Genomic DNA, 16,917 nt, shown 5'->3' on the forward strand with positions numbered 1-16,917 from the left:
TAACCAGGAGATTATCGTACCTTCTCTGTGTCCGAAACCAGTTTCAAAGAAGGAACGTTTGTTGCACAATTTGGATGTTGTTCGCGCTCTAAAATTCTATTTAGATGCTACAAAGGATTTTAGACAAACATCTTCCTTGTTTGTTGTTTTTTCCGGTAAAAGGAGAGGTCAAAAAGCAACTTCTACCTCTCTCTCTTTTTGGATTAAAAGCATCATCAGATTGGCTTACGAGACTGCCGGACGGCAGCCTCCCGAAAGAATCACAGCTCATTCCACTAGGGCTGTGGCTTCCACATGGGCCTTCAAGAACGAGGCTTCTGTTGATCAGATATGTAGGGCAGCGACTTGGTCTTCACTGCACACTTTTACCAAATTTTACAAGTTTGATACTTTTGCTTCTTCTGAGGCTATTTTTGGGAGAAAGGTTTTACAAGCCGTGGTGCCTTCCATTTAGGTGACCTGATTTGCTCCCTCCCTTCATCCGTGTCCTAAAGCTTTGGTATTGGTTCCCACAAGTAAGGATGACGCCGTGGACCGGACACACCTATGTTGGAGAAAACAGAATTTATGTTTACCTGATAAATTACTTTCTCCAACGGTGTGTCCGGTCCACGGCCCGCCCTGGTTTATTTAATCAGGTCTGATAATTTATTTTCTTTAACTACAGTCACCACGGTACCATATGGTTTCTCCTATGCAAATATTCCTCCTTAACGTCGGTCGAATGACTGGGGTAGGCGGAGCCTAGGAGGGATCATGTGACCAGCTTTGCTGGGCTCTTTGCCATTTCCTGTTGGGGAAGAGAATATCCCACAAGTAAGGATGACGCCGTGGACCGGACACACCGTTGGAGAAAGTAATTTATCAGGTAAACATAAATTCTGTTTTAACTTAGGGGGGTGTTAGGGTTAGACTTAGCTTTAGGGGTTAATACATTTATTAGAATAGCGGTGAGCTCCAGTCGGCAGATTAGGGGTTAATGTTTGAAGTTAGGTGTCGGCGATGTTAGGGAGGGCAGATTAGGGGTTAATACTATTTATTATAGGGTTAGTGAGGCGGATTAGGGATTAATAACTTTATTATAATAGCGGTGCGGTCCACTCGGCAGATTAGGGGTTAATAAGTGTAGGCGACGTTGTGGGGGGCAGATTAGGGGTTAATAAATATAATATAGGGGTCGGCGGTGTTAGGGGCAGCAGATTAGGGGTACATAGGGATAATGTAAGTAGCGGCGGTTTACGGAGCGGCAGATTTGGGGTTAATAATAATATGCAGGGGTCAGCGATAGCGGGGGCGGCAGATTAGGGGTTAATAAGTGTAAGATTAGGGGTGTTTAGACTCTGGGTACATGTTAGAGTGTTAGGTGCAGACGTAGGAAGTGTTTCCCCATAGGAAACAATGGGGCTGCGTTAGGAGCTGAACACGGCTTTTTTGCAGGTGTTAAGTTTTTTTTCAGCTCAAACTGCCCCATTGTTTCCTATGGGGGAATCGTGCACAAGCACGTTTTTGAAGCTGGCCGCGTCCGTAAGCAACCCTGGTATCGAGAGTTGCAGTGGCGTTAAATATGCCTGTACGCTCCCTTTTTGGAGCCTAACGCAGCTATTCTGTGAACTCTCAATACCAGAGGTATTTAAAAGGTGCGGCCAGAAAAAAGCCAGCGTTAGCTACGCGGTTCGTTACCGACAAAACTCTAAATCTAGGCCATAGTCTCTTATGTGAAATGACACTTCTGATGTAAGTCATTATAATGGATGCACAGGTAATACTTACCAAAGAGGAAACCACATTTATTTATAAGAATTAAAATATGTATGAAATATGCCTTAGATTTTTTTATTGTGTGTGAGTATATGTATATATGTGTGTCTGTTTGGAGTTGGTGTAAGGACATGCCCTTGGAAGAAAGAAGTTCTGCATGATTGAGAGCATCACCATTTGATTCCAATTAATAGAAGATGTGACAGAGAGGTCCTGGGAGTCACGAGGTATCTGCGGGAGTGGAGGCCCGAAGGAGGTCTATAATCTTGTCGTAGAGGGACCAGAGGTCATAAGTTCTAAAGTCAGTCAGTCTCCCCTAAGCTGTCCATTGAGTCCTCAAATGCGTAATAGGGTCTGCATTGTTAAAGAGTAGAGTTGACCTCAGTATCAAACATATTTGAATATAAATTAAAGGGACACTTAAACCAATTTTTTTCTTTCATGATTCAGATAGAGCATGCAAATTTAAGCAACTTTCTAATTTACTCCTAATATCAATTTTTCTTTGTTCTCTTGCTTTCTTTATTTGAAAAATAAGCTATTTTTTTTGTTTCAGGATCATGGAAAGCACTTGTTTATTGGTGTGTGAATTTATCCACCAATCAGCAAGAACAACAAAGTGTGTTCATCAAAAATGGGCCGGCATCTAAACTTACATTCTTGCATTTCAAATAAAGATACCAAGAGAATGAAGAACATTTGATAATAGGAGTAAATTAGAAAGTTGCTTAAAATTGCATGTTCTATCTGAATCACTAAAGAAAAAAATTGGGTTCAGTGTCCCTTTAAAGGTGGCAGCCCTAAAGTTGGATTCACTATTCCATATTATGCTTGCAGAATCACTTTCTTTATGCTTTACAATTAGCAGGTGCACTTCCTATACTCTCAATTGTTCACTTTTTGGGGCAGACAATTTATAAACTTTCATTTTATGTTCCCACTGGATAATGTTTTGAAGAAAATAACTACAGCCAAATCTGTCTATATTTCAGCAATTGGTGTCACTGTCATGTTTTATTTTTTAACATTGGTTTGTAGTTCAATATGTATGCATGGTTCTTAAGGTGCTACAATATTTTCTGGGATTTTTGGTCTGCACAGCTGTAAAATTTGAAAATAAATATTTTGTCATCTTTTGTTTGTGGCAATCATTTAAACAGATTTTTTTGAGTATATCTCAAACCTGTTGTACTTTTGTTCTAAATATATATATATACAGTATCTCACAAAAGTGAGTACAACCCTCACATTTTTGTAAATATTTTATTATATCTTTTCATGTGACAACACTGAAGAAATAACACTTTGCTACAATGTAAAGTAGTGAGTGTACAGCCTGTATACCAGTGTAAATTTGCTGTCCCTTCAAAATAACTTAACACACAGCCATTAATGTCTAAACCGTTGGCAACAAAAGTGAGTACACCCCTAAGTAGAAATGTCCAAATTGGGCCCAAAGTGTCAATATGTGGCCACCATTATTTTCAGCACTGCTTTAACCCTCTTGGGCATGGAGTTCACCAGAGCTTCACAGGTTGCCACTGGAGTCCTCTTCCACTCCTCCATGACGACATCACAGAGCTGGTGGATGTTAGAGACCTTGCGCTTCCCCACCTTCTGTTTGAGGATGCCCCACAGATGCTCTATAGGGTTTAGGTCTGGAGACATGCTTGGCCAGTCCATCACCTTTACTCTCAGCTTCTTTAGCAAGGCAGTGGCCGTCTTGGAGGTGTGTTTGGGGTCAATATCATGATGGAATACTGTCCTGCGGCCCAGTCTCCAAAGGGAGGGGATCATGCTCTGCTTCAGTATGTCACAGTACATGTGGTATTCTAATTTCCTCAATGAACTGTAGCTCCCCATTGCCGGCAACACTCATGCAGGCCCAGACCATGACACTCCCACCACCATGCTTGACTGTAGGCAAGACACACTTGTCTTTGTACTCCTCATCTGCTTGCTGCCACACACGCTTGACACCATCTGAACCAAATACATTTATCTTGGTCTCATCGGACCACAGGACATGGTTCCAGTAATCCATGTCCTTAGTCTGCTTGTCTTCAGCAAACTGTTTGCGGGCTTTCTTGTGCATCATCTTTAGAAGAGGCTTCCTTCTGGGGACGACAGCCATGCAGACCAATTTGATGCAGTGTACGGCGTATGGTCTGAGCACTGACAGGCTGACCCCCCACCCCTTCAACCTCTGCAGCAATACTGACAGCACCCATACATATATTTCCCAAAGACAACCTCTGTATAGGATGCTGAGAACGTGCGCTCAACTTCTTTGGTCGACCATGGCGAGGCCTTTTCTGAGTGGAACCTGTCCTGTGAAACAGCTGTATGGTCTTGCCCACCTTGCTGCAGCTTAGTTTCAGGGTCTTGGCAATCTTCTTATAGCCTAGGCCATCTTTATGTAGAGCAACAATTATTTTTTTCAGATCCTCAGTTCTTTGCCATGGGGTGCCATGTTGAACTTCCAGTGACCAGTATGAGAGAGTGTTAGAGCGATATCACTAAATTTAACACACCTGCTCCCCATTCACACCTGAGACCTTGTAACACTGAGTCACATGACAACAGGGAGGGAAAATGGCTAATTGGGCCCAATTTGGACATTTCTACTTTGGGGTGTACTCACTTTTGTTGCCAACGGTTTAGACATTAATGGCTGTGTGTTGAGTTATTTTGAGGGGACAGCAAATTTACACTGTTATACAGGCTGTACACTCACTACTTTACATTGTAGCAAAGTGTCATTTCTTCAGTGTTGTCACATGAAAAGATATAATAACATATTTACAAAAATGTGAGGGGTGTACTCATTTTGTGAGATACTGTGTGTGTGTGTGTGTATATATATATATATATATATATATATAAAACACATATTAATATCTTTGGGGGGGTTGTAGGCATCCCAAACCTCTTTATGAGACATGCCTTATATTTTTGTGTGTGTGTGTGTATATATATATATATATATATGTGTGTGTGTGTACACAATATATATATATATATATATATATATATTTATATATATATATATATATATATATATATATATATATTGCAAAAAAGATGCATATACACATATTTATATTTACATATTAATATATTTTATTTTAATTTTTTTTTGTAAGGATCTCAGACCTCTTTATGCCGGGAAATGTGGATACTATTCCAGTACATATAATGACCATACAACAGAGGTGAGGATTTGAGTTTGCTTGCAGTAGATGCATTCTCCAGTACTTTCTAAGCTATATGCATATTGCAAATGTTGCTATGTACATAGGAACAAGTTATTTTTATATACAGTTTAGAAATGAATTGTTGAACTTTAAAATATTTACATACAAAATAAAAGTTTTCAAAGCATTTAAAACAGTCATTTGTCAGTTAATTGTATCTCCTGTGCTGTGGGCAGCCAGGGACAGATATATAAAGATGTCCTATGCAGATCATTGTGCATTATGTATGATGATCAGGGCTCTAATTATCATGGAATGCTTCCTGCCTTTCAGATGTTGGTGGAACAATTTTAATGTTCACATTTAAATTGCAGGAAAAGCATGCAATAAAAAAAGTTTGTTGTAAAGTTTTGTCACTTTGCATAATTGAGCATTTAATTTTGAGTTTATTGTCCATGTAATGGGTTGATCACATGCAACTTAAGCAGAGTGTCAACATGATTTTTTTTATGAGTGTTATTTTTAAGTACATCTTTTTTACAAGAAACAAAACTTACGTAGGAAAGCCGTTTTTCCTTCTTCAATGAACCCTTTAGTGCTGAGCCATATCTAACTTATTTTGATCTTTATATTTACATACAGAAAGAGAAGTAGTCTGCCATGAATGAACAACAGCTCAGTGGCATGTTCTATGGCCCAGTTACTACCTGGGAGTAGCTTCTTTTTGCCCAATAATGCTTTCACAGAGGAGATCTTACCTGAAATATATCAGTCTGACCCCACCTAACAAGGTCAGTGCAGGCCTGAAATACCAGGCAATTCTCCTCTGAACAAGGGAAATGGCAACCCAGACGATTGCTTTGGTCTCTTTTGGGCCTCGTCAGCAAGGTGCAGCTATATCCCTCTAGGCACATTGGACAAGTAGCCCACGTCTGGGGTTGCCATTTCCCTTGTTTACAGGACAATTGCCTGCTATTTCAGGGCTGGACTGACCTGAGACAATCTTCTGGGGATCATAGAACAAGCCACTGAGCTGTTGTTCGTTCCTGGCAGACTGCTTCTCTTTCTGTATGTATTTGTATTATGGCTCTGGGTAAAGTCTCCCGATGGGGGAAACCTGACATGGATTCCTTGCTTCTTCTTTGTTCCTGGCAGATTGCTTCCCTTTCTGTATGTATTTGTATTATGGCTTTGGGTGAAGTCTACATTTCAACAGAAGAAACAAAGAGATAGTTGCACAGAAAGAATACACCTTAGCACTCAAATCCCACACAAAGGTTGTGTAATAATTATAGGTAGGTATACGTCAACAAAAATATTATAAAAAATTATAAACTTTATTAGGTATTTTAAAAAGGTGATACATTTAAAAACAGCTAGAAAGTATAGGGCTGATTGTAAGTGGCTATCCTGGATACTATCCCACCAGGTAACCACAGAGACCTAAAATGAGGGTCTCCCTTACTAGATTATAGTATGGCTTGGAGGAAAAGAAGAGCTTGCCAAATAGGATTCCCAAATAGTGTGGGTGCTTGGTGCAGACAGTTAGTGATGTAATATTCAGACAATCGAATATACTACCATTCAATTAGTGGCGAGATTGCTAACCACTAAAATGGTAATACATTATGTAACTATATGTGTAATTATATCCCACAAGTATTATGTGTGATATTTATATCTATATACCCACTTGTTGCTCTTAGATGATTTGTACTTTGGAATCTTATATTGGATAACCAGGTTAATATTACTGTACTCTGTATTATACAGCAATCTTGGTGTTAGATATCTAGGAAATTACTCTATTACAGATGTATTGTTAAAGTTATTAACCATTTAGTGATTAATACTGTGTTGGATATTCCAAGGTCTAAGTTCTTTTGGACACACAGCAACCTAGTAATAACGTAACTGCAGTCTGAATTAATACAGTGACTATATTGTGGAATACTTGGCTGAATGGCTTAGATATGGCTTTAGTTCGTAACACATTAATTGTGTATGTATATAGTAGTATATTGCTATCGTGACAATCCACCACAGTGATTCAGTTTGTATCTTGGCATTAATTGTATCTTTCAATTTTCCCTGTGGTTATTCTTGATACTATTGTAGCTACTGTGTTTATATAATTTAGTCTGTATATTTATCTGCCAGCAACAGTATCTAATATAGTATTTCCACTTGTAGTAAAATATCATGCACATTACAGAGGATATAATATTATTTCTATTGCTCTAAAGCAGTGTATAGTAAACTGCACCGTAGGTCACTATCAGTATCTCCACTTAGATTTTAGACAAACTATATAGGTTTGTGGAGTTCCTTAAGAATCTATGATTCCTTCGCTATTTGTCATGTGGATATATATCAGCCACAAGGAAATTTTAAGCAATGTAACTGTTGTTAATATTATTAGACCTGTTTATACAAGGCGGTCTGATCTAGTAGCGTTATCTGTTACGATATTGCTACTTATGTTTAAGGTATGAATCGTATTGCAGAGAGTATATTATTGTTGCTAGTTGGCAGTAGCGGCTTGTATAAGGCTGCACACCAGGTCTTCATCAATGTATCTACTTACATTACTTATATTACAAACAGACTGTGTAATGTGTTAAGGGCGCTTAAGTACACTTAAATATCTTGTGATTTTCCACTATTAACATGTGGATGTACCTAAACCTCTTGACAGATATATATATATATATATATATATATATATATATATATATATATATATATATATATATTTAATTAAATTATTGTACAAGTAAGCATAAAAACATAACCCTTCCAGCCCTATTCACTTCTATAATATAAGTTAGCACTACTATAGTTCACGTATGTACGCGTCTAGTGTTTTGAAAGGGAGAAGGATTGCACATTTCTACACCCGTTCCCATGTATTAGCCAACGCGTATGTGACTTTCGGTCATTGCCTGCTAATAAGGGGTTTAGCCGCAAAAAGTTTGCTTAATAAATCTGAGACAGTATTTACAGCCCTAACTTTTACTAGATAATTAAAAATGAAGGGTCCCACATGCCCTTGCTCCCGACATGTTTCTCCGGTTCCTCCGGCTTTTTCGAAGACAGGGTGCCGCGGCATTGGCGGCTTTTTGTGACGTCTTACCACGCCTATTGTTTAGTATTGGCAAATCCGATCCAGTCTGTATCTGGTGCATCACTGCACTTTGGATCATAATGTGATTATGTTAGTTATCGGCAGTTGCAGCCTGGAATATCACAATCTATATTTTGAAGTTTATATATATATATATATATATATATATATATATATATATATATATATATATATAAAAACAACTTATTACGTTATTTTGGAATATAATTCCGGTAAGTGTGATATCTTATACATAGAATCTTGATGGTCAATAGTAGGTGTATGTATGGTTCCATATTTTGATTCCATCAATATGCTTATTAAATATTTTATTATAGAATGAGACACCCTGAGTGTGTTATATTTACTTTGCTCTTCTGGGTAAAGTCTCCCTAAGGGTGATATGGGGCAAACCAGGCATAGATTCCTTGCTCCTTCTTTGTTCCTGGCAGATTGCTTCTCTTTCTGAATGTATTAGGATCTTTACATGTAAACATTCATTGTAGTCTACTTGTGTTACCTATAATCTGCAAAAATGTGTTTCCAGCTTTACCTATTCATATGTATGTAGCTGATTGATTAATTCTTGCTCATCCCTACATACTTTAGAAAATGATCTGCATTGAATAATGTAGGAACTGGAAGTGGCTGGTGAGGCCTTTTAATTAATTTGTCTTTTTCTTTTCACTTTTCAGTCAGCATAACAAATGCTGTACAATTAATTAAAAATGTAATGAAATTGCGTGCAATTTGCTAAGCATTAGTTCACCTTCCCATAGATACATATGTTAGGTTTTTATAAATCTTTTATTTACCTTTACAGTTTCCAGTAAAAATAGCTTATAAATGAAAAGGTCATCTTTGTATAACATCCCACACTTTGTGCAAACAAGGAGGAATGAGTTGTACATCCATACAATATTACTTACAACCAACAATTTTCAGAGAGGAGTCTCCACGCCCATTCACCTCTGCCATCTGGATTAATTACTGCTTTTACAATTTGCTAATACTATTACAATCACATTACAAATAGAGAGGCATACGATGCTTCAGACTTGCAGTGCCATGATATACTTCTGCAGTTGAGGTGATAGTGTCTTCTCCACAAAGTAATTCCAGAACAATCAAGTAATCCCAGTTGCTATTGCAATATTACAATTTCATTTTTTTTCTGTCATTCAAGCTCTCCCCTCCATGTTCCTAACCATCCAGCATTTTGCAGCATGATGCCAGTCTTAAAGCTCTGTAACATTTACACCCCCCCCCCTTGTTTTTTCTTACCTTTTTATACTCTGGTTTTACATAATAGAATTGTGAACCACGTCTACCCACCCATAAATAATTAGTCTCACATTCAGGCAGATCAGACAGACAACCATACATCCTCTGGGGCAGGGATGGGAAAACTTGGCCCTCCAGATGTTTCAGAACTACATTTCCCATGATGCTCAACTGGACTTCAGAGTGCCTAAGCATCATGGTAGTCCTGAAACATCAGGAGTGCCAAGGTTCCCTATCCCTGCTCTGGGGGAAAGCTTGGAGTGTGTGCTGCTCCAGTGTATCTCATGGAAGCAATTAAACTCCTCTTTTAGTGTAAAAAAAACTGCTTTGTTTTGTTGTTGTTGTTTTTTTACAAGCCCATAAGATCTTATTTTGAATTTGTTAGAATTGCTCTTTTTATACATAGTTAACATTATTTAACCATAACTGAGATATTCACAACACTCTTAATCTTCTTGTCTAGACTTGCATGACCTTATAATTTGTTTCCTTTTGCAGGTGACTTGCCAGCCAAACCCACGGGGGCCCTGTGTGCTGACTATAAAAAGTAACACGTGTTATTGCTGCGATCTTTATAATTGTGGAAGGTGGGTGACCTTTCTGAAAGTGTGATCGCATTTCCATGAATTATGCAATTCTCGTAGGAAAAACAGACTGAATCAAACACATACATAGAGATAAAAAGATGCTGATAATAAATGTATACGTTTGAAATAGTTCTGACAGTTTAGATGTCCTGTCCAGGGTTTGCCAAGCTAAGGTTGTTGTACAACAGTGCAGGCTTTCTGTATGTTTTATTTGACTCCAGGTTATATAAGGTTTGTGTTTAAACTATAATGGTATTTTGTAGCACTATCACTGCATGCATCCCTAAGTTGCTTATGTGCAGTGCTTGGCTGCATAATTTTATAGTGAAGTATCTGGCGTGCTGATTGGTGTCTAAATGAAGTCAGCAAGCGCTACCCAGGTGCTGAACCAAAAATGGCACAGCTCCTAAGCTTACATTCTTGCTTTTTTAAATAAAGATACCAAGAGAACAAAGAAAAATAAAACAATAAAGATAATAGGAGTAAATTAGAAAGTTGCTTGAAATTGCATGCTCTATCCGAATCACAAACGTTTCATTTTGACTAGACTATCCCTTTAAGCACCTCTTGTATTTGTGTAAAAATTGTGCTTTGTCCCACGTTCCCTGGAGAGGCCAAATGCAAATTATGTATCCTAGGTTTTCTAATAAATGCAGCAAACCAGTAGCTGGATTAGACAATTTCCAGCATTATGGGGAAACAAACGTGTTACACAATTTGCTTTTCAGCTTCTCTAGGGAGTGTGGGGCAAGCACAATTTCTATACAAAAGCAAACATGTATTTAATGTACCTTTCCATGTGATTAATAATCTTCAGATAGAAGTGAATTACAAATTAGGAAAAGCTACATTCAGACATTCAGTCACAATAATATGTATTCATTCTTCTTTTAATGACAGGATTGGGATTTCTAGTATTTATTATGAGTACATGGATGTAAATAGCTGCCAAGATGTTGTTCATCTCTATCACCTGCTCTGGTCGGTAACTATATTAAACATTATGGGCCTCTTCCTTGGAATAATTACAGCTGCTGTTCTCGGTGGATTCAAGGATATGGTGAGGTTCAAACTTTTTTGAGCAACAAACCGTGAACATATTGGCCTATTTGTCACTACTCTACATTATGACATAGGTGCAAATAGTGGGAAATGTATACAGCGGGAAGATAATACATAGAATGATAAAATGAGTAGATTTGTCTTGTATAAAACAAATTATGTCTTCAGAAGCAATAAACAACACTGCCAGCTCCCTGAACAAGCATACGGCTAGATTACAAGTTTTGTTGGTAAACATTTGCGGAGCTAACGCTCCTTTTTTTTCCAGCGCTCACTTTAAACAACGCTGGTATTACAAGTTTTCTGAATGGCTGCGTTAGCCTCAGAAAAGTGAGTATTGAGCAAAATTTAGCTCCACTTCTCACTGTAATACCAGCGTTGCTTACGGTAGTGGTAAGATGGAAAAAAAACAGCGTTCAGCTCCTAATGCAGCCCCATTGTTTCCTATGGGGAAAAACTTTCTAGGACCCTAACATGAACCCCGAGTCTAAACACCCCTAACCTTACACTTATTAACCTCTAATCTGCTGCCCCCAACATCGTCGCCACCTGCATTATACTATTAACCCCTAATCTGCCGCTCCGGACACCGCCACCACCTACATTATCCCTATGAACCCCTAATCTGCTGCCCCTAACATCGCCGACACCTATATTATATTTATTAACCCCTAATCTGCCGCCCCCAACGTCGCCGCCACCTACCTACAATTATTAACCCCTAATCTGCCGACCGGACATCGCCGCCACTATAATAAATGTATTAACCCCTAAACCGCCGCACTCCCGCCTCGCAAACACTATAATACATTTTATTAACCCCTAATCTGCCCTCCCTAACATCGCCGCTACTATAATAAAGTTATTAACCCCTAAACCTAAGTCTAACCCTAACACCCCCCTAAATTAAATATAATTTAAATAAATCTAAATAAAATTACTATAATTAAATACATTAATCCTATTTAAAACTAAATACTTAGCTATAAAATAAACCCTAATATAGCTACAATATAACTAATAGTTACATTGTAGCTATTTTAGGATTTATATTTATTTTACAGGCAACTTTGTATTTATTTTAACTAGGTACAATAGCTATTAAATAGTTAATAACTATTTAATAGCTACCTAGTTAAAATAATTACAAAATTACCTGTAAAATAAACCCTAACCTAAGTTACAAATACACCTAACACTACACTATCAATAAATTAATTAAATAAATTAACTACAATTATCTAACATAAAATACAATTAAATAAACTAAACTATATTACAAAAAAAACCCAAACACTAAATTACAAAAAATAAAGAAATATTACAAGAATTTTAATCTAATTACACCTAATCTAAGCCCCCTAATAAAATAAAAAAAGCCCCCCAAAATAAGAAAATTCCCTACCCTATACTAAATTACAAAAGTAATCCGCTCTTTTACCAGCCCTTAAAAGGGGGGGGGGGGGAAATTGCCCCAAAGTAATCAGCTCTTTTACCTGTAAAAAAAAATACAAGACCCCCCCAACATTAAAACCCACCACCCACACACCCCTACTCTAAAACCCACCCAATTCCCCCTTAAAAAAAACTAACACTAACCCCCTGAAGATCACCCTACCTTGAGCGGTGTTCACCCAGCCAGGCCGAATTCTTCATCCAATCCGGGCGATGTGGTTCTCCATCCGGCAGAAGTCTTCATCCAAGCGGGGCAGAAGAGGTCCTCCATCCGGCAGAAGTCTTCATCCAAGCGGGGCAGAAGAGGTCCTCCATCCGGCAGAAGTCTTCATCCATCCGCGGCTCCATCTTCAAGACCTCCTCGGCCGACGGACTAACGACGAATGAAGGTTCCTTTAAATGACGTAATCCAAGATGGCGTCCCTCGAATTCCGATTGGCTGATAGGATTCTATCAGCCAATTGGAATTAAGGTAGGAAAAATCTGATTGGCTGATTCAATCAGCCAATCGGATTGACCTTGCATTCTATTGGCTGATCGGAATCAGCCAATCAGATTTTTCCTACCTTAATTCCAATTGGCTGATAGAATCCTATCAGCCAATTGGAATTAAGGTAGGAAAAATCTGATTGGCTGATTCAATCAGCCAATCGGATTGACCTCGCATTCTATTGGCTGATCGGAATCAGCCAATCAGATTTTTCCTACCTTAATTCCGATTGGCTGATAGAATCCTATCAGCCAATCGGAATTTGAGGGACACCATCTTGGTTCCTTTAAAAGGTTCCTTTAAATGACGAAATCCAAGATGGCGTCCCTCGAATTCCGATTGGCTGATAGGATTCTATCAGCCAATTGGAATTAAGTTAGGAAAAATCTGATTGGCTGGTTCAATCAGCCAATCGGATTGACCTTGCATTCTATTGGCTGATCGGAATCAGCCAATCAGATTTTTCCAACCTTAATTCCAATTGGCTGATAGAATCCTATCAGCCAATTGGAATTAAGGTAGGAAAAATCTGATTGGCTGATTCAATCAGCCAATCGGATTGACCTTGCATTCTATTGGCTGATCGGAATCAGCCAATCAGATTTTTCCTACCTTAATTCTGATTGGCTGATAGAATCCTATCAGCCAATCGGAATTCGAGGGACGCCATCTTGGATGACGTCATTTAAAGGAACCTTCATTCGTCGTTAGTCCGTCGGCCGAGGAGGATGTTCCGCGTCGGAGGTCTTGAAGATGGAGCCGCGGATGGATGAAGACTTATGCCGGATGGAGGACCTCTTCTGCCCCGCTTGGATGAAGACTTCTGCCGGATGGAGGACCACATCGTCCGGATTGGATGAAGAATTCAGCCCGGCTGGGTGAACACGGCTCAAGGTAGGTGTGTTAGGTTTTTTTAAGGGGGGATTGGGTGGGTTTTAGAGTAGGGGTGTGTGGGTGGTGGGTTTTAATGTTGGGGGGATCTTGTATTTTTTTTTACAGGTAAAAGAGCTGATTACTTTGGGGCAATGCCCCGCAAAAAGCCCTTTTAAGGGCTGGTAAAAGAGCTGATTACTTTTGTAATTTAGTATAGGGTAGGGAATTTTCTTATTTTGGGGGGCTTTTTTATTTTATTAGGGGGCTTATATTAGGTGTAATTAGATTAAAATTCTTGTAATATTTTTTTATTTTTTGTAATTTAGTGTTTGTTTGTTTTTGTAATATAGTTTAGTTTATTTAATTGTATTTTATGTTAGATTAATTGTAGTTAATTTATTTAATTAATTTATTGATAGTGTAGTGTTAGGTGTATTTGTAACTTAGGTTAGGATTTATTTTACAGGTAATTTTGTAATTATTTTAACTAGGTAGCTGTTAAATAGTTATTAACTATTTAATAGCTATTGTACCTAGTTAAAATAAATACAAAGTTGCCTGTAAAATAAATATAAATCCTAAAATAGCTACAATGTAACTATAAGTTATATTGTAGCTATATTAGGGTTTATTTTATAGGTAAGTATTTAGTTTTAAATAGGAGTAATGTATTTAATTATATTAATTTTATTTAGATTTATTTAAATTATATTTAACTTAGGGGGGTGTTAGGGTTAGACTTAGGTTTAGGGGTTAATAACTTTATTATAGTAGCGGCGACGTTGGGGGCGGCAGATTAGGGGTTAATAATTGTAGGTAGGTGGCGGCGATGTTAGGGATGGCAGATTAGGGGTTAATAAAATTTATTATAGAGTTTGCGAGGCGGGAGTGCAGCGGTTTAGGGGTTAATACATTTATTATAGTGGCGGTGATGTCCGGTCGGCAGATTAGGGGTTAAGAAGTGTAGGTAGGTTGCAGCGGCGTTGGGGTAGGCAGATTAGGGGTTAATAAATATAATTTAGGTGTCAGCGATGTTAGGGGCAGCAGATTAGGGGTTCATAAGTATAACGTAGGGTGTTAGTGTACTTTATAGCACTGTAGTTAAGAGCTTTATGTTCCGGCGTTAGCCCATAAAACTCTTAACTACTGACTTTTAAAGGCGGTAGGAGTCTTGGAGGTAGAGGCTGTACCGCTCACTTCTTCCAAGACTTGTAATACCAGTGTTAGGAAAATCCCATTAAAAAGATAGGATACGCAATTGACGTAAGGGGATTTGTGGTATGGAAAAGTCGCAGAAAAAAAGTGAGCGGTACACCTGTACCTCCCTGACTCGTAATACCAGCGGGCGTTAAAAAGCAGCGTTAGGACACCTTAACGCTGCTTTTTAAGGCTAACGCCAAACTCGTAATCTAGCCGATAGTGTTTGAATGCTGGTGCATGGCCCTCACAGGATATGTGTGTATGCCTTAGGGAAATCTGTAATAACTTACTAAAAGCATTTTTGCTACTGGACATATATTGCAAAAATAGTTATATTTTAAATTGAAATGCACCCATGCACATTTTATTTTTGACCATTCTATCCCTTTAAGGATTGGGAGTTGTTCTGCCCACCTACATATAGAAAGGAAAATTAAAAGCAACTTAGACATCTCAGGTCCACTGATTACATAAAGGACATAAAATGTAATTTAATTCCCCATAAAATGTTTTAATATGTGTAACAAACCTGGCCACAGAAGAGGAGATAGCTATACTCGGGCAAACAAAATGGCAGTTTAAATGCTTTTGCAAATTTACGGCTGGATTACGAGTTGTGCGTTAAGGTAAAAAAGCAGCGTTAACAGATCCTAACGCTGCTTGTTTACGCCCACTGGTATTACGAGTCTTGCAGGTATAGGGGAACCGCACACTTGTTTGGCCTTACCGCAAACCGACTTACGTAAAGTTCGTAAACCCTTTTTTCTATGGGACTTCCATAGCGCCGGTATTACAAGCTTGTCCTGGGAAGCCAAAACGTGAGCGGTACACCCTTTACCGTCAAGATTTCTAACGCATTTTAAAGTCAGTAGTTATGAGTTTTACACTACATCGCCATAGCATAAAACTCATAACTAAATGCTAAAAAGTACACTAACACCCATAAACTACCTATTAACCCCTAAACCGAGGCCCTCCCGCATTGCAAACACTAACATTAAATTATTAACCCCTAATCTGCCGCTCCCGACACCGCCGCCACTATAATAAACATATTAACCCCTAAACCGCCACACTCCCGTCTCGCAAACACTAGTTAAATATTATTAACCCCTAATCTGCCACCCCTAACATCGCCACCACCTACCTACATTTATTAACCCCTAATCTGCCGTCCCCAACGTCGCCACCACTATTCTACATTTATTAACCCTTTAAATTTAAGTCTAACCCTAACACCCCCTAACTTAAATATAATTTAAATAAATCTAAATAAAATTACTATCATTAACTAAATTATTCCTATTTAAAACTAAATACTTACCTATAAAATAAACCCTAAGCTAGCTACTATATAACTAATAGTTACATTGTAGCTAGTTTAGGGTTTATTTTTATTTCACAGGCAAGTTTGTATTTATTTTAACTAGGTAGAATAGTTACTAAGTAGTTATTAACTATTTAATAACTACCTAGCTAAAATAAATACAAATTGACCTGTAAAATAAAACCTAACCTATCTTACAATAACACCTAACACTACACTACAATTAAATAAATTACCTACATTAAATACAATTAAATAAATTAAATTAGCTAAATCACAAAAAAAAACAACACTAAATTACAGAAAATAAAAAACAAATAAATGATCAAATATTTAAACTAATTACACCTAATCTAAGAGCCCTATCAAAATAAAAAAGCCCCCCCAAAATAAAGAAAAACCCTAGCCTAAACTATCAATAGCCCTTAAATGGGCCTTTTGCAGGGCATTGCCCCAAAGAGATCAGCTCTTTTACTTGTAAAAAAAAATACAAACAACCACCCCAACAGTAAAACCCACCGCCCACACAACCAACCCCCCAAATAAAAAGCTAACTA

At 38.0% G+C, this 16,917-nt stretch overlaps 1 protein-coding gene across 2 annotated transcripts in view; it reads left to right on the plus strand.

Moving 5' to 3' along the window:
- TMEM255A (transmembrane protein 255A) overlaps window positions 1–16,917 on the plus strand; it is a 211,901-nt gene that overhangs the window by 181,422 nt on the left and 13,562 nt on the right. For both annotated transcript variants that reach the window (XM_053699292.1, XM_053699291.1), the window contains 3 exons: window positions 4,905–4,973; window positions 9,865–9,953; window positions 10,854–11,013. In XM_053699292.1, coding sequence (XP_053555267.1) covers window positions 4,905–4,973; window positions 9,865–9,953; window positions 10,854–11,013 — 318 coding nt within the window. The remainder of the gene's footprint in view (window positions 1–4,904; window positions 4,974–9,864; window positions 9,954–10,853; window positions 11,014–16,917) is intronic.

The sequence above is a fragment of the Bombina bombina genome, chromosome 1 (assembly GCF_027579735.1).
Source record: "Bombina bombina isolate aBomBom1 chromosome 1, aBomBom1.pri, whole genome shotgun sequence".
Taxonomy (NCBI): domain Eukaryota; kingdom Metazoa; phylum Chordata; class Amphibia; order Anura; family Bombinatoridae; genus Bombina; species Bombina bombina.